The sequence below is a fragment of the Oryctolagus cuniculus genome, chromosome 12 (assembly GCF_964237555.1).
Source record: "Oryctolagus cuniculus chromosome 12, mOryCun1.1, whole genome shotgun sequence".
Taxonomy (NCBI): domain Eukaryota; kingdom Metazoa; phylum Chordata; class Mammalia; order Lagomorpha; family Leporidae; genus Oryctolagus; species Oryctolagus cuniculus.
In genome coordinates this window covers 76455884-76478612 of record NC_091443.1, presented here as the reverse complement: position 1 = coordinate 76478612, position 22729 = coordinate 76455884, and the positions used below count along the sequence as shown (strand labels likewise).

Here is a 22729-nt window from a genome sequence, read left to right as displayed (position 1 = left end):
ATTTCTTTCTATTTTAGCAACCACTTAGTAGATTTCTTGTGATAGACATTGCATTCTGTGTCAGTGCTTATGCAATAATAAATATGTCTTCTTTTCCTACTACCGACGTGGAGAAGATTTCTGATAGGGACCACATTAGTTATATGTTCCCAACAATACGCGTTTTCCATTTAAGTTAACCATCTGCCTTAATTAAAAGTAAGAACAAAAAGTTTTTCTTTCTGTGAAGTGTTCTCTACTCAATAATAGGGAAAACAGTTAAAAACTGCTAGGAAAGCCAGATTTTGTACAAGCAACCTTACTTGATTAATTTCCAAAGCATTGATCCTGACCTGACAGCTTTCCATTCACTGGTTCACTCCCCAGATGGCTGCAACAGCCAGGGCTGAGTCAGGCAGAAGCCAGGAGCTTCATCTGGGTCTCCCACGTGGGTACAAGGGCCCAAGGATTTGAGACATTTTCCTCTGTTTTCCCAGGTGCATTAAGGGGAGCTGGATTGGAAGTGGAGCAGCTGGAACTTGAACCAGCACTCATTTAGGTTGCCAGTGCTGCAGGTAGTGGCTTAACCCACTACAACACAGCACTGGCCCCAATAATTAAACTTTTTGTACTATATTGCATTAGAATCCACTGATACATTTTTCTTGAATTCTGAACGTATCTTTTACTTATGTATGATTTTACATTATTCATTTATAAAATATTGGTTCACAGATCTTCCAAAATTGATACATTTCATTATAAAACATTTGTTATTACCATCTTGGCTTGCATCTGAAGAGTATTTAAATTGGGAAGCTCTTAAGTTCATGCAACATGCCACAAGTGCTAAAAAAAACTTTGGTGATTTAAAGAACTATAGAAATGCAATGCATTATTACTGTGCTGGTGTCTGATGTCTATTAAGGCTAATGTACTAGGTGTGAACAATACTAATAGGAATAAAGATCTTCATAACATATAATCTAATCTTGAAGTTATATGTCTGTGATCTGCTTCAAAATAATCCAGAGGAGAAATAAAGGTCAGTATGTCAGTATACATATAACAAGATTAGCAACCAGCTGATACACATTCCTGTTAGTGCCGCATCATGCGTTACATGTAGGTTAACTTATTATTTACTTGTATACATGTTTAAAATTGATCATAGTAAAAGCTAATACATAATTTAAACCCTGACATGGAGCCCATACATTTATGGTTCTGGGCCCTACTACAAGTAATTAAACACCATATTATACATTTAATTTGATGGGTTAGAGAACCAAAGAGATCCATCTTACGATTATCATGAATTGTAGAGTACTTAACACCTTGATTTCTCATTTCTTCCCAGATAGAAATTTTCCTTCACAAACTAATAAGCTTTGTCCCTTACTTTTAGTCAGAACTCAGGTACGTGAAAAAATATCCTGTCATAGGGGCCAGTGATGTGGCATAGTGTGTAAAGCTGGCACCTGCAATGCCGGAATCCCATGAGGGTACCCTTTGGGTTTGGGCTGCTTCACTTCCAATCCAGCTCCCTGCTGATGGCCTGGGAAAGGCAGTGGAGGATGACCCAGGTGCTTGTGCCCCTGCAAATCCACATGGGACACCTGGGAGAGTCCTGGCTTTGCCCTGACACAGTCCCCGTCCTTGTGGCCATCTGCGGAGTGAACCATGGATTCAAGATCACTCTTTGTCTCTCCCTCTCTCCCTAACTTTCAAATAAATAAATCATAAACTTAAAAAACCCTATTATACTATCTGTAGTTTACAAAGCTCTCTTATCATACACTCAAATTTTTTCCGGTATAATGAATTTTAATTACAAATTTTAACACAACACTGAAATCCAGAAATGTTCAAAAGTTCAAAAGTGTTATATCCTATGACCAGGGCACCTCTCCTGTTCTCAACTTAAACAAATAATTCCAATGTGGGTATTGTGTCTGAATAAAGTCAACTGCCTTTTCAGGTTAATTTATCCATTGAATTTTAAACATTTGAGACCAAATTTGAACAGATGGCAACTTGCACCATACATCCCACCCCAAAAGAGCAAAGCTGGTATTTTTTTCCTTATTAAAGAAACCTTTCTTATTTTTTTTTCCTCATTCTTCTTCATTCCCTCTAGCCTTAATATAGAACTGATAACTAGTTAAAAGTGTCACTAAAATGAAGTGAGACAGAAGAATTTAACTGGTACTATTTAAGAGTATCCTCTGCAGGCATCAAAAAGAACTCATAATATTTTATAACTTTTAAATTGAGTCTTATTGAAGTACATAAATCAAAAGTAGACAGCTCTTCTTTATAAGTTAGAGATGTTTCTTTTTAAAAAAGATAGTTATTCAATATCCTTTAATCTAGAATTTTTCTCTAGCCTTTTTTTTCTGTCTTTTGTAACTGATATTTTTAGAGGTCAGATCAGTTGTTTTGCAAATGTCCCTCAAACTGGACTTATCTGATTGTTTCCTCAAGTTTAAAATCAAGTTAATTTTTTAACATTTTTATTTATTTATTTCACTTCACTTGAAAGGCACAGAGAGAGATCTTCCATCCACTGAAGCTGCTGGTTCACTCTCTGAACACTGGGAATACACAGAGCTGGACCAGGCCAAATCCAGGAATCTGAAACTCAGTTTGATTCTCCCACATGGGTGGCATGGACCACGTACTTTGAGCCATCACCTCTGCTTCCTGGGGTGCAAATCAGCTGGAAAATGAATTGGAAGCCAAGGAGACAGACGTCAAAGCAGGCACTTTGATATGGGATGCGAGTGCCCCAAGCAGCTGCCAAATGTCTGCCCACGATAAAATATTTTCGCCAGAAATTTCCATAAAGGCCATATTGCGTCCTTTTAAGGGAGCACATGTGCTTTGTTCCTGTGTGATTATTTGTAAAGTAGTATCTGCTAGATTTCTCTAGTTTACCTATTTATAATAATACTCTCTACCCATGGGTAATAACTTACCCATTTATAACTAATAGTCTGAGATAATAGCACATTGTTCAACAAACTTTAGCTCAGTGATTTAATATCTGTTGATAACTTTCTTGAAGCAACTGCACGATGCTGGTTCTAAAATCCTTCCATTACTTTCTACATTTGATGATAGTCTTCTGTAAATAGATTTCACATCTCTCCCCTTTCGATTTATTTTTAGTATATTGGTATAAATATGGACTCATGAAATATTTCATATACTCAATGTATTATTCTCAATTTTTGTCATTGTTAGGTTCTCAGTTATCCTGTATATGTCCAATAGGGGCCTCTTTAAGCTAACTTTTGAGTCCTTTGACCCATTCATCACTTTAGTACTTCCCTAGTGTCTGAAATACGAAATGCTGCAAACTTTCTTGTATTCTCTCTGATGCAACTCCGGAGTCCACTGTTTCCCCAAGGGGCCTTGAGTCCTTCGGAGTGAGGAGCGGTATGTACAAACCAAGATCTGGTGTGGATATTTGGCACAGTGGTTAGGATGCGGCCCAGGGCCCCCACATCCCATAGCAGAGTGCCTGACTTCAACTCCCAGATCCACTCCCCATTCCAGCTTCCCACTAATGTATAGCCTTTGGAGATCACCCATTTAGGGGGTGAACTAGCCCATAGTAGCTTGCTCACTTGCTCTCTGTCTAGCTCCCTCATCAATCAATCAATTAATAAAAATATATAAATGAAGATCTGTACAATATATTTGAATATAGCTATTAGGATGCCATTGCTTCCAATCTCTTTCAGTGGATAGAGGTAGAAGATACGCGGCTACATACTGATACCTTTAGTGCTAATCCAGTACCAATATATTCTTCTTCTCACTTCCCTGGTTCATGTTCTTATCTCTCTTCTTTACAGAAAGGAATCTGACCCACAATTTGCTTGTTTTCACTATCAATGTACATAAAGTACACTAAATAACACTTTAATTCCAATACCACTACCAAAATGAACGTACTCAGCTAAATTCTAACTATATTTTTATCTATTTTTGTTCTAAGAATATATTTAAGTATGGTATAGTCATAATATTTAAATAATATTTTTTTTGCAGCCAGACCAAATTTATTCGAAAAAAACAAACTCACAGAGGTTGATTCTGTTGTTATATTATCAAATTTATATATAGATGCCCACTTGTTTCTACCTGGAATTCATTAAAGTGTGCCTTAATTTTATTTTTGAATATGTAAAACATTTTCCTGGGGAAAAAAAGGTCACAACTATATTAAAAGGTAAACACAGAAAAGCCTCACATTCAGTCTGTTCTCACCCATCCCATCTAGGTAATCATACTCACAAATTTCTAGTTTATAGTTCCTAAATTTATTTTTTCATTTTTTTTTAACAAATAAGTACATTTGTGTTTATTTCCTCTACTTTTTCTACATTTACCTTGACTGGAATCTGGAATTCACTGCACATCTGTTTCTACAGATGTTCCTCATTTTGTGTTTGGCTGCTAGTTACTCCACTGTGTGTATACGCCATGAATGGCTTATTCAATCATTGTTTAAGGGATAGATATTAGGTCATTTCTGGTTTTTTGTGCTTTAAATAACCTTAGAGCAAATAACCTTTGGTATATGCTCTTTTATATTAAAGAAAATTTCAGTGTAAATTCCTAGAAGTAGGATTTCTGGGTCAAAGAACACAGAACTATGTGGTTTTAATAAATACCACTTTGTATTATTACTAGCAACATATAAAAACAACTATTTTTCCATAGCCTTCCCAATAAAGTGCATGGGCAAACTTGTTCATCTTTATTAAGTGAAAAATATGTCAGTGCTTCTTCAAATCTGTTCTTTCATTGTAAGAGAAACTGAATATATTTCATATGTATAAATACAATTTGTAACTACTTCCCTGGGAACTCTGTGTTCATGTCGTTTGTGATGTTTTCCCTGAATGTTAAGTTCTGTTCTGTCTTTAAAGTTTCTCAAAAAGGGCTGGCATTATGGCACAACAGGTAAAACTCCTACCTACAACTCTGGCATTCCATAAGGATGCAGGTTCAAGTCCCCACTGCTCGACTTCCCATCTAGCTCCCTGCTAATGGCCTAAGAAAAGCAGAAGGTGGCTCAAGCACTTGTGCCCCTGAAATCCATGTGGGAGACCTGGATGAAGCTTCTGGCTTCTGGCTTTGGCTTGTCCCAGCCCCAGCCATTGTGGTCATCTGAGTAGTGAACTAGAGAATACAGGATCTCTCTCTCTCTCTCTCTCTCTCTCTGTGTCTCTGCCTCTCTAACTTTTTGAAATAAATAAAACATTTAAAAAATTCTCCTCATATTAAGTTTTTCATATATTATGTATATATATATACATTCATATATAAATAAACATTCCTCTATCAGCAACATATTTTACAACTATTTTGTCACTGGTGCCATTCAACTGTGTCTATGGTATCTTTTGATATGCAAAACATTTTTGAGATCAAATTATATTTATCTTTTACTTCATTTGGAATTTTAACCATAGTTAGAAAAAATTCACAGTTATGTCATTATACAGGAATGCATCTTACTTATAAAATCTAAAGGTATTCATCATAATTAAAGAGGAAATAACTCATTTCCTTCTAATTTATATGATATTCATTGATATCTGTTCCATTTTGATTTTTTTTGCCTCAAAAAGTGACATTTATTCAAAGAAAAAAAAAAGAAAAAAATGACAAGATGTCCATCCCTTGGCTCCCTCCCCTCCCCCCTCCTGCTGCTCCTCAGCCCCTGAGGACTGAACCCCAGCTGGGGCTAAGTGGCAGGACAGCCCCTCTCAGATGAGGTCAGCAACATTGAGGGGCATCTCCTCAATGGAGGTGTTGTAGAAGGTCTCGATGTCTCTGAGAGTCCGCTTATCTTCTTCTGTCACCATGTTAATAGCCACACCCTTACTGCCAAAGCGTCCACCATGGCCAATTCTGTGAATACAGTTTTCCCTGTTGGTGGGAAGGTCATAGTTGATGACTAAAGAAACTTGTTGTACATCAGTGCCTCTGGTCAGCAGATCAGTGGTAATCAGTACTCGGCTAGAGCCAGAGCGGAACTCCCTCATGATCACATCTCGCTCCTTTTGGTCCACATCTCCATGCATGGCAGAGACGGTGAAGTCCCGGGCATGCATCTTCTCAGTGAGCCAATCGACCTTCCTTTGAGTGTTGATGAAGATGACAGCCTGTGTTATGGTCAGGGTTTCGTACAAGTCACACAGTGTGTCCAGCTTCCACTCCTCGCGTTCCACGTTGATGTAGAACTGGCGGATACCCTCCAGCATCAGCTCCTCCTCCTTGACAAGAATCCGGATGGGGTCCCTCATGAACTTCTTGGTCACCTCGAGCACATCGGAAGGCACTGTAGCTGACAACAAAACCACCTGGGTGTTGCTGTTGAGCTTCTGGAAGATGTCACAGATCTGGTCCTTGAATCCACCGCTTAACATTTCATCAGCTTCGTCCAGTACAAACATCTTGATCTACATGGGAGACAGGTATCTCCGGTTAAGCATGTCGAACACGTGGCCAGGGGTGCCCACGATTATGTGCGGAGCTTCCATTTGCAGCTTCTGCACCTCAGCACACACATTGGTGCCCCCGATGCAGGTGTGATAGGACGCACCCATGTAATCTCCTAATGCCATGACCACCTTTTGTATCTGTTGGGCCAATTCCCGAGTGGGTGCTAGTACCAAGGCCTGGGTGGCCTTCAGATCCAATTCAATCTGCTGGAGAATCGATATGGCGAATATGGCCATCTTCCCAGTCCCAGATCGGGCTTGAGCGATCACATCATAACCCTTGATACAAGGAAGAATGGCACGCTGCTGGATGGCAGAGGGCTTCTCAAAACCATAGGCATAGATGCCACGAAGGAGGGACTCAGAGAGGTTCATGTCGTCAAAGCTGTCAACGATCTCATTCCAGTTACTCTCAATGACCTATTTATTTATTTGAAAGGCAGAGTCACAGAGAGGTAGAGAAAGAGACAGAGGGAGAAAGAAAGGTCTTCCATTCACTCCCCAAATGGCTGATCCAAAGCCAGGAGCCAGGAGCTTCTTCCAGGTCTCCCATGTGGGTGCAGGGGCCCAAGGACCTGGGCCATCTTCCACTGCTTTCCCAGGCCACAGCAGAGAGCTGGATCAGAAGTGGAGCAGACTCGAACTGGCACCCATAGGGGATGCCAGCACTGCAAGCGACAGTTTTACCTGCCATACCACAGCACCAGCCACTACTCCACTTGGATCCATGTCCTTGCTAACATCCTGGGAAAAGAAGAGGAAGAGGGCATAAATGTTTAGGCACCTGCTACCCACATGAGAGATGCAGAAGCTCCTGGCTTCAGCCTGGCCCAGTGCTGGCTATTATTGCCACCCGGGGAGTAAATCAGCAGAAGGAAGATTTATCTCTTTCTTTGCCTCCCCCTCTCTTTCTAACTGACTTTCAAAATATCTCCAGATCAGATTTCCAAGGGTTACTGCCTACAAAATTCATGTACTGTAATTGAGAAAGCAAAGGAGATCATCTTTATACTCTGAATGAGAACTTACTTGTTTGTTTTTTAAGGTCCTTTTCAGATAATTTCAATGCCAACATAAAATACTGTTAGTCCATTATAGTAGAGGCATTAAAATAAGTAACTAGTTCTTTAGAGAAGTAGGGACTACTTGTTATATTGCCACATGTTTGAAAGATAATTTTATATATAGTTAATTCTGTATAGATAACCATAAAAATAATACCTCCAGTTAATGGATATTAGTAAAAGAATCATGGCTCTAAACAATAAATTTTCACTTTAAAGAAAATTAGAAATTTTCACCAAGTAAAATGTTTTACTATCTCACTACCAATCAAATTTATTTCATTTTATTATTCCCCTGCCCAGCCTATGTATCTGGCAGTTATGCCAGATCTTCATAAAGTTCATGAAAAATGACTATTATGAAAACACTGATTGGCTCTCAAAAATTTTTGCACCAAAAGAAGCATGTTTTAATTCTACTTTCTAAAACATTCTTAAAATATCATTTTATTTCACAAAGAATAATGAATAAAAAAAGCTCTGTTTTGAGAGTCAGAAAACCTTATATAACCTTGTGCATCATTCTCTCTTCTTGAGCAAACTACTTTAATTTTCTGAATCTCTTTGTATTTGAAGAGAAGGAGAAAAAAATGGTTCATACCTGCGCCTATGGCAAGCATGGAGAAGAACAGATATAGAAAGAAAGCTACAAGCAAGATCAAGAGTACAGCCAGGAGCAGGGAAATGGAACCAGACTTGAGGAAAATATGCACATTTCTTTGGAGAAATGTCTATTATTCATTTTAAAATCAGATTATTTGGTTGTTTTACTACTGAGTTACAGCTCATATACATACATATATATGTGTGTATATATATGTATATATTAGACATTAGCTCCTTCTCACATATATGGCTTGTCATGTTTATTCTCATGCTAAATGCTACCTTTCCATTTTGATTGGTTTCATTTATGTGCAAAATCTTTCTGGTTTGATATCGTCCCACTTACCTATTTTTGCTTTTGTTTCCTATGCTTTTGGTATCATATCCAAGACAACAATGCTAAGACCAATTTCAAGAGGCTTTTCCTCTATGTTTTCTTCCAAGAGTTTTACAGTTTCAGGTATGACATATAAGTCATTAATCAATTCTAAGCTGATTTTTGTATATGGTGTAAGACAGGAGGTCAAATTTCACTGATCTGCATACAGTGTCTTTTTATTAAGATTATTTAATTGAAAGGCAGGACAACAGAGAAAGTGAGACACATGAGACAAAGAGAGAGAGAGAGAGAGAGGAGAGAGAATCGATCTTCCATCTGCTGGTTCACTAGCTAAATGATGCAACAGCTGGGACTGGGCAAAGCTTAAACCAGGAACCAGGAATTCATCAGGGTCTCCTTGATCCAAGCACTTGGGCTATCATCTGCTGCATTCCACATGCATCAACAGGAAGCTAGAGCAAAATGGGGTAGCCAAGACTTGAGCCAAGCACTCTGATACGGGATGTGGACATGGGCATCCCAAGCTATGGCTTAGACTGTTGTGCCCCAACTCTTGCCTCCTACCAGTACTTGTTGAAGAGACGATTATCCTTCCAAGTGTTTGGCCAGAAGATACATGAAAAGGTGCTCAACATCATTAATTATCAGCAAAATGAAAATCAAAACCACAATGAGTTACCTGTCAGAATGAGTATTACAAAAAAAAAAAAAAAAAGATACCAAGAGTTGGTGAAGATGTGGAGAAAAATGAACCCTTATAAACTGCTGGTGAGAATGTAAAACAAAGCAGCTGCTATGGAGAGCAGTATGAAGGTACCTCAAAAAGTTAAGAACTTAGGGGCTAGAATGGTGGTATAGTGGGTAGTCACCGCCTGAGTTGCCGGCATTGCACATGGGCACTGGTTCGTGTCCTGGCTGCTCCACTTCCAATCCAGTTCTCTGCTAATGTGCCTGGGAAAGCAGTGGAAGATGGCCCAAATGTTTGGGCCCCTATGCCTACATGGGACATGCAGAAGAAGCTCCTTGCTCCTGGCCTCAGCCTGGCCCAGCTCTGGCCATTGTGTCCATTTAGGGAATAAACCAATGGACATAAGATTTCTCTCTCTCTCTCTCTCTCTCTCTCTGTAATTCTGACTTTCAAATAAATAAATCTTTTATAAAAAAGTTAAAAACTGGGCTACAAAATGATTCAGCAACTCCACTTGGGGTATGTATACAAAATAACTGAAATCAGAACCTTAAAGAGGGAGCTTTATTCTTACGTTCACTGCAGAATTATTCACAACAGCCAAGATACTGTGACAACACAAATGCCTATCGATAAATCAACAGATAAAGAAAATGTAGTATTTTCATACAATGGAATATCACTCAGCCTAAAAAGAAGGAACTCTTGCCACTTGTAACAAGATGATTCAACCTGAAGGACATTTTGCTAAGTGAAATAAGCCAGTCACACAAGGACAAATATTTTGTTTAAATATAAGAAAAATCCTGGCCTTGGATATATTAACACTCTTGTGAGATTGACACAAAACAGATGAGTCCTGCAATGCAAAGTAGGCAACGAACTGGGAACACTGGACCCAAGGGCAAGATGAGAACTGAACTTAGAAATTTTGTCAGTGCAGGTTTGGCATCCAGCAAACTGGCAGGCTTCCAAGTCAATTAGACTTCAGGGAATTTAGAAGGCAGATAGCAAACTAGAGCCAAGTTCCAACTCAGGGTGTTTAAATCAAAACCACTGTGCTCATTTGCACCATCAGAATAGGAAAAAAGACAAAGATGGAGACAGCAAAAACTAAATCAAGAATGACTTCAGGCAAACAACCACCATGCGATAAGGATAACCAACAGAAGGAGAAAGAGAGAGAAAGAGAGAGAGAGAGAGAGAGAGAGAGAGAGAGAGAGATAATACTGAGGAAAGGAAGCAAAAAGGACTGAGGTAAATATTTTTACTCCAGCATCAAATAATAAAAATTAAGAAAAATAACTTGGTCATAGACAAGTAATATCAAGATGATATATTGGGGAAAATGCTGGCTCATCACTTTCATGCTGAAGAAAATAGATACTTGCCAATTTGTGGTTTGGTGGAGTCAAAAAATTATCCACAAAAGATTTGATTAATCAGATGAAATTAAAGGAAAAGAAGTGAGTTTTCTGCAAATGTATTGCAGAAAAATTTCTTTAATGGAATTTATTTATACTTTATATTATGTTTGGTTACTGGTAGATCTGTAATTTTATAGAAATCTCCTGATTTTGCTAAAAATAATTAAGGCAAAAATGCTGTCCCAATCATGTTTTCTACATTGCTATAACCATAAAATAATTATAAAACTCTATTGTAATTACACAGCATCTAAATTATCTTTTCAGAAATTCACCAATTAAGCTTCATATGTTTTTGAAATATTCAATTTTTTTTGGTCAAACAAATTTCATGCAAGATCTCTAAAGGTCTTTTTTCAAGAAAATAATTATGTTTTCATACTCATTGCAATGTTTATGTGTTTGTTTCTACAGATCAATTCCAATATTTATAGCAAGTATTTTCTTTCACTGAAATTCATTTTTGCCACATAAAATGATCAATCAAAATAGTGGAAAAAATATCCAAGAGGAAAGAGCAATTAAATTAATTTATGTTCTTTTCAAGTTTAAACTTTCACTCTCATTTTTTTGCTTTTTTCACTGTCAGATCAGTAAAAAGATGAGAGCAGCAGCAAATGACCAACTTAAGTGTTCTGGACCCTCCCAATTACCTGGCAAATCACTTAAGAAAGAAAAGACAAATAATAAAATGTTCCTCTTCTATATCTAAAATAAGCATAACCACAGAAAAAGCAGAGCAGAACAGTGGTTACCAGGGCCTGGGGGAGAGGGAATTAGGACCTGTTGTTCAGCAGTGGAAAGTTTCAGTGATATAGGATGAATATGTTCTAGAGGTCTGTTGTAGGTCACAGTGCTGCAGCTAACAAAATGATATCATGCACTTAAAATTTTCTTAAGGAAGCAGACTTCTTGTTAACTGTTCCTACATACACAGAAGAATAAAAAAAGAAGCACAGGGAAAAGTTCAGAAGTCATGATTAGATAGATAGAAAAAACTTGGTTGTGACAGAGTCACGTAAATGTTTATGTCCAAGATCATTAAATTGCCTATTTTAGGGGCTGGTAACATGGCACAGTGTGTTAAACTCCCACCTGTGCCACCACCATTCCATGTGGGCGCCTGCTAGAGTCCTAGCTACTCCACTTCTGAAGGGATGGCCCAGGTGCTTGTACCACTGGCACCCAGGTAAGAGACCCAGTTGGACTTTGAGACTCCTTGCTTCCAACTGTCCCAGCCACAGGCATTGTGGCCATTTAGGGAGTGAACCAGTGGATGGAAAAAAATCTCTCTCTCTCTCTCTCTCTCTCTCTCACACACACACACACACATACACACACACAAATACATACCCTCCTTCAAATAAACAAATCAATCTTTAAATAAATATGTAAATAAATAAATATCCATAGCTTATGGCATTAAAAATATCTCTATGCAAGGGATGGCATTTTCTATCTTAGGCATCTCAAAATATGAAGAAGACTAAAATGTGCATAGCTCAAAAAGCACTTGACATAGGCTAGATGCTATAGAAATGCTGATTCTCTAACAACATTTACCTCCTTTTGCTTCATGAATAAATTGTAACAAATTATTTTTGTTATCACCTGCCTTGATAAGCCAAAAAATTATTTAAGTACAAACAGGAAGATGAGGCAAGAAAAGGCAATCCTAGTTTGTCATTACAGTACGCCCCCCCCCCCCCACACACACATACACACTTTCTATACAGCAGTTAAGGCTCATGAAACAGAATAATTAGGAGAAGGTGAAATTGGAGCAGAATGAAAGAGTGGTGATTTCTGACAATGGGGAACACTACTGATGTTAACAGACACTAAAGAAGAGCAGCACAGATCACTCATGAGAGGGCTACTGTCTGACTTGATCATGAAGCTATGTCCTTGTTCCTGTCCCAGACCCTCTTACCAAGGATAAAGTCTCAATGGATACTGCTCTAAACTTAAGAAGACCCCTCCATTATTCAGAAATTGGCAATATACATTTAGGTTATTATAAGTGTTTTCTGAATTAAGTGGTAGATTTAATCAAGAGAACACTTTTAAACTTATCTAGTTTTAAGCAGTAAGAGAATAATTCCCAGTATCATTCAGACAGACACATGTCTCAGGTATGTGGGGACATGGTGAAATACAATGGCCAGGATTCTGCTTCCAACTCTGCCTGCCCAGTCTATTTAAGACGCACAGCATCGTCAGTTTGCAGTTGTATAAGCACTATCAGAACTAGTGCACCCAGAACACTTGTGTTCTGAGATCCTGAGATGTGAGAGTGACATCTGGTGGACACAGCCCCAACATATCAAGCAAAACTATAAATTTCTACCTGGCTCCCATTTCCTTAAGTTTTTGAAAGAATTGAAAATTTGAAAAGGAAGCTGAGCCTCAACTGAGCAGAAAACACAATGGTTAATGCCAAATGCAAGCTACTCAAGCTGAATCCTCATAATCTAGAAACTGCACAAGTACCATTAATGCGCATTCTCAAGGAGGGCATGATTGTGCATGAAAAGAATTTGCTTTGTATTAGTAAAGAACACTTTTTAAAAGCAGACCTAATTTTGACTTTCACACAGAGATAAAACGAACATGTGTCGATATTCTGTTTAACTCTTTAATTATCAATATATAAGGAAGACACTGGAATGCACAAAATAAAATGCATGCTCTGTCCATGAAACTGCCAACTCGTAGTGGGACTGGTAAGAGTATAAGCTGCAAGGTGGGAGTTGAATGGGAGGTCTGTATGCAGAATGACTGCAGTCCAGTCATGGAAAACAGTATCTAAAATCAACACAGAGGGGCCGGCGCTGTAGCGCAGCAGGTTAAAACCCTGGCCTGAAGCGCTGGCATCCCATATGGGTGCCAGTTCTAGTCCCGGCTGCTCCTCTTCTGATCCAGCTCTCTGCTATGGCCTGGGAAAGCAGTAGAAGCTGACCAAGTCCTTGGGCCCCTGCTCCCATGTGGGAGACCCAGAAGAAGCTCCTGGCTCCTGGCTTCGGATTGGCACAGCTCCAGCCGTTGTGGCCATCTGGGGAGTGAACCAGCAAATGGAAGACCTCTCTCTCTGTCTCTGCCTCTCTATGTAACTCTGTCTTTCAAATAAATCTTTTAAAAAATAAAATAAAATCAACACAGAATACTGGCTATTTTTTTTTTTCAGAGAAAATAATGGGCAGTGCTGTGGTGTAGGAGGTTAAGCCAGGGGTGCCAGTTTGTGTCCTGGCTATGGTGCTAGTATCCCATATGGGCGCTGGTTCAAGTCCTGGCTGCTCCACTTCTGATCCAGCTCTCTGCTATGGCGTGGGAAAGCAGAAGATGGTCTAAGTCCTTGGGCTCCTGCACCCATGTGGGAGACCTTGAAGAAGTTCCTGGCTCCTGGCTTTGGATCAGCACAGCTCTGGTTGTTGCTGCCATCTGGGGAGTGAACCAGTGGATGGAAGACCCCCCTGCCCCACCTCTGCCTTTGTGTAACTCTGTCTTTCAAATAAATAAATCTTTAAAAAAAAGCAGTAAAGAAAATAAGAAGCCATCAAAATGTTAAGAAGAGTGACATAATATAATTAACACTGCAGAAATCAAACCTCCACTCATATGGAGAACGGATTGGAACTTGGAGAAAGACAAAGACAAGATCCAGGTTAAGAGGCTGGCAGAGCAGTCCAGGCGGGGAAAGGAAGTCGTAAGGTCAGCAGCAGCTTGGGTAGGAGTGAGGAGACAACTTTGAGAGAGAGACAGAGCTACAGGAGCTGGCTATCTTCACAAGTCTGGAAGGACAGTCGGAACCACACGTGCCCTTCTGTTCTGTCTGCAAGCTCCAAGTGCCACCTGGACCAGCAGGCCTTCCCTCCTCTCATGTCTCTCCAAAGTGTTCCTGGGTGTTTGCAAAGGGTTGTATCACATACGTTTGCAGAACAACAGCAGCAACACAAAGCTGAAGCTACGTTTGCCACCAGAATCTTCTTCAGAACTTCTATCTCCAAGAGCTGCCGCCGTTCCTGGTCCCATGTGTACAGCAGAAACTCAGCCACCTTTTGCACAGCGGGAAGCAGTATCCTCCTTCGAGCCCCCTCTCCCATGTCATTGCAGAGTGTCCTAAGCAAGGTACATGCAGGAACTGTGTGCTAGGGGGTGCAGTGAGAAGAGTTCTTAGGACTCAGACTACCCACTGTTCCTTGGGGCCACATGTGCAACCAGGACAGCTGCACTAAATGGGCCCGCCAATCAGTCAGCGGTGTGAACCCTGCAGCACCCTCACCCTCAGTCCCTGCTGCCGAGCCTGAAGGTCCGTGCTAGACCGCTTCTCTCTGCCTAGACACAGTTCTCTCTGCACAGACTTTCCCCTTGCCTGAAACCCAGCTCCCCCTCTGGCCGTCCTGAACTCCAGATGGGTAGAGAGTTCATGCTTTTCATCCATCCAAGACCCCAGTGCTTATGCGGATCAGAACCAGCAGAGGTCAAGGAGATACAGTGAGAGGGAAAACTAGGGTAAAATCTACTTCTAATGCACAGTTTAGAAAAAGGCATCACTGACGGATCAAATGCAGAATGTGAAGGAAAGAAAATAACCAAAAGGACTCCAAGATAAACAACATGGGTAACCAAGGGTTCCTTTTGCAAGAAAATGGAGCATACTGGTGAAGAAATTGGTTCTTGGATTAAGAGACAGTCTTACACTTGTACATGCATTATCAAAAGTAACATATCGGGCCCGGCGCCATGGCACAGTAGGTTAATCATCTGCCTGAGGCACCTGCATCCCATATGGGTGCTGGTTCTAGTCCCAGCTGCTCCTCTTCCAGTCCAGCTCTCTGCTATGGCCTGGGAAAGCAGTGGAGGATGGCCCAAGTCCTTGGGCCCCTGCACCCACATGGGAGACCACGAAGAAGCTACTGGCTCCTGGCTTCGGATCAGTGAAGCTCTGGTTGTTTTGGCCATTTGAGGAGTGAACCAATGGAAGGAAGACCTTTCTCTCTGTCTCTCTCTCTCACTGTCTGTAACTCTACCTCTCAAATAAATAAGTAAAATCTTTTTTAAAGTAACATACCTATAATTAAAGGAAGGTTAGCTCTTTTTGCCTTGTATGGATCTTAAGACATCATCTTACCATCTTTTAGAATGCCTCATGGTTTCACAGAACCTGTGGAACATTCAGATGGAGGTATCCAAAAGCCAAGATGTCCTTCTGCTATGGTGTAAATCAATGCCACCTGGGAAACTTTTCAAATAATGTCTGGGTAATTTGTTTTTGGAACCAGATTCATCTCTTTAAAATTCTTGTGAAGCCCTCTTAAAATTTACCAAAATAGCAACAGTGGTTGTCACGGGGAGAAGGTGCTTCTGGCAAGATTTCTTAGTTGGAAGCACTAAAAAAAAAATTCTGGTTGTTTTAAACATAAAACAGTTGTCTTTTAAAAAAATATATTTTCCACAGTTCACAGACTCTTAAGGCTGCTGTGTGTAGAGGGGGCACAAAAGGCTAACAGGAAACCAGGAGCAATACTCAAATGTCCACGTGTCTCCTCCAAAGCAGCTCAGGCAAGCGCCCCACTGCACCTTGCATTGTCTAAAAGCTCCCACTGCCTGGTAACAGATATCAGCGTACAGCTCCTAGAAACTCAGTGGACTCCAGGTCCCCAGTGAGCTGGGCTGTGGCCACCACCCTTCATTTCTGCGCCTGATGGCTGTCACATCAGGAGGCTGAGGGGGCTGTCACTCCCTGGGACTGCCTCCTGCCTGTGCAGCTTCTTTCCCGCCCCTGATTTCCTGGAGTCTCAGACCCGAGTCTTGGGATCTAGCCTCAGTCATGTGTCCACACCCCAGGTGCAAGGGGAGGTAGGAAAAACAGGCTTTTCCACACATACAGGGAAGGAAGTTTGGATGTCCTGTAGCCGAAAGTGGTGAAAAATGTTTACAACAGTGGTATTTGAGGTGATGTTTTCCTCCTTCTTGATGCTTCTCCCTAGCTGCCACTTTTTTTTTTTTTCCTACAATGAATAGTATTAAACCATCATGAAAAAAATGTTAAGCAACACTGGAGTTTCTTTTTCAGGGCTTTCAAACAGAAAAGAACCGGTATCGCTTCTCCCTCTAGTGGTGAAAAAGAGGAAACACTCAGGTGCTTTTTTGTCTTCAGATCTGTGAGGACTAATCCTGTTAGAGAATATATAAACACTTCGGTTTCTCTTTTAAAGCGTTATCTTTTATTTACTTGAAAGGCAGAGCTACAGAAAAACAGGAAACCAGGAGCAATACTCAAATGTCCACGTGTCTCCTCCAAAGCAGCTCAGGCAAGCGCCCCACTGCACCTTGCATTGTCTAAAAGCTCCCACAGCCTGGTAACAGATATCAGCGTACAGCTCCTAGAAACTCAGTGGACTCCAGGTCTGGAGGGGGGAGAGAGAAAGAGAGCCTTCATCCACTGATTCACTCCCCAAATGGCTTCAACGACAGGGGCTGAACCAGGCTGAAATTAGGAGCCTAGAGTACTTCGGAGTCTCCAACATGGGTGCAAGGGCCCAAGTGCTTAGGCCATCTTCCACTGCTTTTTCAGGTGCATTAGCAGGGAGCTAGATCAGGAGTGGGGCTGCCAGAAATCAAACTGCTGGCCATATGTAATGCTGGCATTACAAGTAGAGGCTTAATCTGCTACACCACAGAGCCAGCCTGAACCACTCCATTTTATACATGAATAAACTGGAGCTGAAAGTCTGAAATGCTATACAAATTTAATGGTAGAGCCATCCCCACAATCAGGATATCTGGATTGAGGTGTCTATATTGGTTATTCCTACAGCCTTTTTTTTTTTTTTTTTTTTGGACAGGCAGTTAGACAGAGAGAGACAGAGAGAAAGGTCTGCCTTTTCCTTTGGTTCACTCCCCAAATGGCCGCTACGGCCGGCGTGCTGAGCCGATCCGAAGCCAGGATCCAGGTGCTTCCTCCTGGTCTCCCATGCGGGTGCAGGGCCCAAGCACTTGGGCCATCCTCCACTTGCCTTCCTGGGCCACAGCAGAGAGCTGGACTGGAAGAGGAGCAACCGGGACAGAATCCAGTCTGGCACCCCAACCGGGACTAGAACCCAGGGTGCCAGTGCCACAGGCGAAGGATTAGCCAAGTGAGCCATGGTGCCGGCCCTACAGCCTATTCAGACACTCTTTATGGCATGGTCTGAGAGACATACCAAACCCCTGTGTCTATCCTTTGTGCTTCTTTTCAAATAGCACAGAAGAATAAGCCAGGCTAAACACAATCACCTGCATTAAACAATTAGCATCAGTGTTTCATCTTCAGTGAAAAGAAAGAGGGGAAGCATAGTCCAGAGGTTGAGTACAAACTTTGGAACAAAACTTCTGCATGTGAATCCCTGTCCTCCCTTTTGCCAGCTGCCTGGCTTCTGGCAAGTAATTTAACTCCTCTGTATTTCAGCTTTTCTGTTGGCAAATAAATAAACAACAGTGGTTTCCATGGAGGTTTTTTTTTACAAGGAATGAATGAGTGGGGTCGGCGCTGTGGTGTAGCAGGTAAAGCCATCACCTGCAGTGTGGTATCCCATATGGGCGCCGGTTTGAGTCTCAGCTGCTCCATTTCCGATCCAGCTCTCTGCTGTGGCCTGGGAAAACAGTAGAAGATGGCCCAGGTCCTTGAGCCCCTGCACCCACGTGGGAGACCTGGAAGAAGCTCCTGGCTCCTGGCTTTGGATCAGCCATTTGGGGAGTGAACAGAAGACTTTTCTGTCTCTCCGTCTCTTTCTCTACCTCTCTGTGACTCTGCCTTTCAAATAAATAAATATTTTTTTAAAAAAGGAATAAATGAGTATTTCTAAAGAATGTAGAATAGTACCTGGTACTTAAGAAACACTAAACAAATGCTCCTGGAATAAAATAAGCAAGGGAGAAGGCATAGGTCCTTATCTTACACTAGACCACACTTTGCTGAACCTCCAAAAAGAGTTCACTGACTGGCTTGTCTATCTGTTAATATTGGAGTAGCTACCTCTGCAGTGGCAAGAAAACTTTTTTCAGCCAAGGGCCATTTGAATATTAACGTCATTCATGGATCATACAAGATTGTCAACTTAAAAAGTAGCTTGCCATGGATTTTTTGAGTTTTAAGTCCTGCCTGTGGTTGCCTTGGCAGAGCCAATCCAAATGATTCTGTGGGTCTTAGAAGGCCCACAGGCTGGATGTTCCCCACTCCTGAAAAGTTTTAAAATCTGATCAAGATATCTAAAGAGAAAATTCATCTCGAGGCCCTGGAGAACAACTAGGAACTGGTAGAAACTGGAGGGAGTTCTGTGCAAAAACAGGAATGCCATCAGGTCAGACTGGGGAATTTATGGCCTCTTGCCTGGAGACAGCCTTCAATCTTTTGAGACCATCAGGGCAGCAGAACACCGCATCTCAGGCCTAAGAGGCCGCACTTCAGCCAGAAAGCTTGCAAGGCAAGAAGTCCTGCAGGGGATGCATCTCAAAACAGGTCACCAGTGTTGGCCTGAAATGTTAGCCGGACACACTCAACTAACGCACACAGGGTAGACCCAGAGCAACAGTAAAAGCACTGAGGGAACTGTTAGCTACTCACTACAGGACTTCAGTTCAAAGCCCGAGCCCAGCCACATCAACGTGGAACAGAATCAAAGTCACTCTTCCTATGTCTCCCACAGAGCACTCATACTAGCAGGTGTCCCATGCACACTCAACACACATGCAAACAAGCAAGCAGGTGGCTTTTGCTCAAGAACAGAGGAAGTAAGGTATAACCATCTCAAGATGAGAAAGATGGTATAATTAGCAGAAAAGCTAATTAAAGGGAAAAATTCAACAGATGTAGACAAAAGGAAATACTAAGCCAAAATGATTCTTCTTGACTGTGCCAGCCTCTGAGACTGTACCATAGGATTCCTCTCTATTACAGTTTGTTTGATATTTTTATCACTATAAGACTAGGGTTGGGGGAAAAATAACAGTGCCATTTTCATTCTACCACATCAACGATACACACTATTAACATAATGTATTACTGTGGATGGTGACCATGATGATCTGACTAAAATGGGGTGTGAAAAGTTACCACTTTTTCTTCCTTTTCACACTATATTCTTTGGAGGGAAGTCACTATACATGCTGCACACTCAAGGAATATGGGCTTATGTTCCACTTCATTGAATGGGGGAATATCTACATAATTTACTTCTAATTTGACATGGGAGATTTATCTCTTCTCCATGGATACATTTATTCAATTCTTATATCTCTATGAGTCCACCAGTATTTATTTCAGGTTATAATAAATAGGCTTATAATGCTATTACATCCCAACAACCCTATCATAAATTAAAGATATTATGAGGCAAACATGTATTAATACACCTGATTGTGGCCAGCACTGTGGCATAGTAGGCTAATCCTCCACCTGCGGTGCCGGCATCCTATACAGGCGCTGGTTCTAGTCCTGGCTGCTCCTCTTCCAATCTAGCTCTCTTCTATGGCCTGGGAAAGCAGTAGAAGATGGCCCAAGTGCTTGGGCCCCTGCACCACATGGGAAACCTGGAAAAAGCTCCTGGCTCCTGGTTTCGGATCAGCACAGCTCCGGCCATTCTGGCCATTTGGGGAGTGAACCAGCAGATGGAAGACCTTTTATTTTATTTTATTTTTTGACAGGCAGAGTTAGAGAGAGACAGAGAGAAAAGTCTTCCTTTTCTATTGGTTCACCCCCCAAATGGCCCGCTACGGCCAGTGCACTGCGCCAATCCGAAGCCAGGAGCCAGGTGCTTCCTCCTGGTCTCCCATGCGGGTGAAGGGCCCAAGCACCTGGGCCATCCTCCACTGCTTTCCTGGGCTACAGCAGAGAGCTGGACTGGAAGAGGAGCAACTGGGACAGAATCCAGTCCAGCACCCCAAAAGGGACTAGAACCCGGTGTGCCGGCGCCGCCGACCTGGAAGACCTTTCTCTCTATCTCTCCCTCTCACTGTCTGTAACTCTACCTCTCAAAAAAATAAATAAAATCTTAAAAAATATATATACCTGATATACAAAACATCATAGTTGAACAACACAGTGTACTGTAGGATTAGTTGTTTATCCTCATGGTTTTGTGGCTGATTCAGAGCTTGCTGCACTGGCCCAGCATGGTGAAAGAGCACCATAGTACACATCAGTAGCCTAAGAAAATCTCAACATTCAATGTACAGCTTCTGCTGACAGGGTATCACTTCAAGACCATCCTAAAAGTCACAAACATGTAAGGTCAACCCTCATTAGGTCAGAGACCACTTCTCCACTTTCAACCCAGCTCCCTGCTAATGCACCTGAGAAAGCAACAAAAGACGGTCCCAGTACTTGGGCCCCAGCCATCCACATGGGAGACCTGGGTGGAGTGCCTGGCTCCTGACTTTGTTCTGGTGGTCACTTGGGGAGTGAGCCAGTGGAGAGGAGATCTCTGTCTGGCTCGCTCGTTCACTCCCTGTCTGTAATTTTGCCTTTCAAACAAATTAAAAAAAAAAAAAAAAGAAAGAAAGAAAGAAAGATGATCTGGATGTTAAGCATGCTTGTGGCTATTAGGATTTTGTTTCTTTTAAGCCCAGACCAGAATATACATAATACCAAACGCTGGCAAGGATGTGGAACAAGAATTCTCTGATTCACTGCTGGCAGAAATTCCAAACTTATGGCATTCTCATTGTGCTAGCAGAAATGTTAAATGAATGTTTCATTTGTGTGTTTTAGACACAGGTCCATTATATGAGAGGTATATTTTGCAAGTTTTTCCAGCCTACGATTTGTCCTCATTCTCTTAATGGTGTCTTTCATAGAGCAAAAGTTTCATTTTTAATAAAATACAAGTTACCAATTTTTTTCTTTCATACATTGCGATTTGTGGGTTTTTTAAAGATTTATTTATTTATTGCTAACACAGAATTATTCTTAGGTGTTTAAATCCAACTGAACATTGATCCCTGTTAAAAATAAGAATGGGAATAAGAGAAGGAGGGGATGTACAGTTCGGCACACGCTCCCTCGGCCTTAACCCTAAGGGTAAAGCTAAAAACTTGCAATGGGATTCTAAATCCCATTAAGTTGGCAAGCGCCAATGCCATCTTACTAGTTAAAGTGATCAGTTTAAGTTCATAACTGATCATAAAGATGGGATTAAGTGTCAAAGGGATCACATAAATAAGACCAGTGTCTGCTAATAATAATTGATAGAATTAAAAAGGAGAGGACGATCCAACACGGGAAGTGGGATACACAACAGACTCATAGAATGGCAGATGCCCTAAACAGAACTCTGGCCTTAGAATCAGCCCTTAAGGCATTTGGATCTGGCTAAAAAGCCCATCAGGGTTTCTCAGGCATGGAAAGCCAAGACACTGTGGCAAAAAATGACCTAAATGAAAGATCTCTGTGAGTGAGATCCCAGTGGAAAGAACGGGCAATCAAAGGAGGTACCTTTCTCTGAAGGGAGGAGAGCACTTCCACTTTGATTATGGCCTCATCTAAATAAGATCAGAGTTTGTGTACTGAAGAGGATTACATAGCCTTGGCAGCTTATAGCAAGAGCATCGGATGATCACTGGCATCATAAATAAGAGTGTCAATTGTTAAATAATCAACAGGAGTCACTGTGCACTTGCTCCCCATGTAGGACCTCTGGCATCATAAATAAGAGTATCAATTGTTAAATCAACAACAGAAGTCACTGAGCACTGCTCCCCATGTCGGACCTCTGTCCTTAATGTGTTGTACTATGAGAATTAATGATAAAATTAGTCTTCAAACAATACTTTATACTGTGTGTATCTGTGTAGGTGCAAACTGTTGAAATCTTTACTTAGTATAGAGTTGATCTTCTGTATATAAAGATAATTAAAAATGGATCTTAATGAAGAATGGGATGGGAGAGGGAGTAGGAGATGGGATGGTTTGCTGGTGAGAGGGTGATTATGAGGGGAAGAATCACTATAATCCAAAAGTTGTACTTTCAAAATTTATATTTATTAAATAAAAGTTTTCTATTAAAAAGATTTTTTTTATTTACTGAAAGGCAGAGTTACAGAGAGAGAGAGAGAGAGAG

At 41.1% G+C, this 22729-nt stretch overlaps 2 protein-coding genes across 2 annotated transcripts; both read right to left on the bottom strand.

Annotated features, from left to right (window-relative positions):
- Positions 1 to 5768: 5768 nt before the first annotated feature.
- On the bottom strand, positions 5769 to 6458 carry LOC100344936 (eukaryotic initiation factor 4A-I-like). The gene has a single exon (XM_070054216.1). The coding sequence runs from the start codon at positions 6456 to 6458 to the stop codon at positions 5769 to 5771; it is 690 nt and encodes a 229-aa protein (XP_069910317.1).
- Positions 6459 to 6464: 6 nt separating this feature from the next.
- On the bottom strand, positions 6465 to 6881 carry LOC138844687 (eukaryotic initiation factor 4A-I-like). The gene has a single exon (XM_070054217.1). The coding sequence runs from the start codon at positions 6879 to 6881 to the stop codon at positions 6465 to 6467; it is 417 nt and encodes a 138-aa protein (XP_069910318.1).
- Between the last annotated feature and the right edge of the window lie 15848 nt (positions 6882 to 22729).

Bases quoted from the DNA above. Each gene is read 5' to 3' on its own strand.
- LOC138844687 (XM_070054217.1), bottom strand. From the start codon at position 6,881: ATGAACCTCTCTGAGTCCCTCCTTCGTGGCATCTATGCCTATGGTTTT.
- LOC100344936 (XM_070054216.1), bottom strand. From the start codon at position 6,458: ATGTTTGTACTGGACGAAGCTGATGAAATGTTAAGCGGTGGATTCAAG.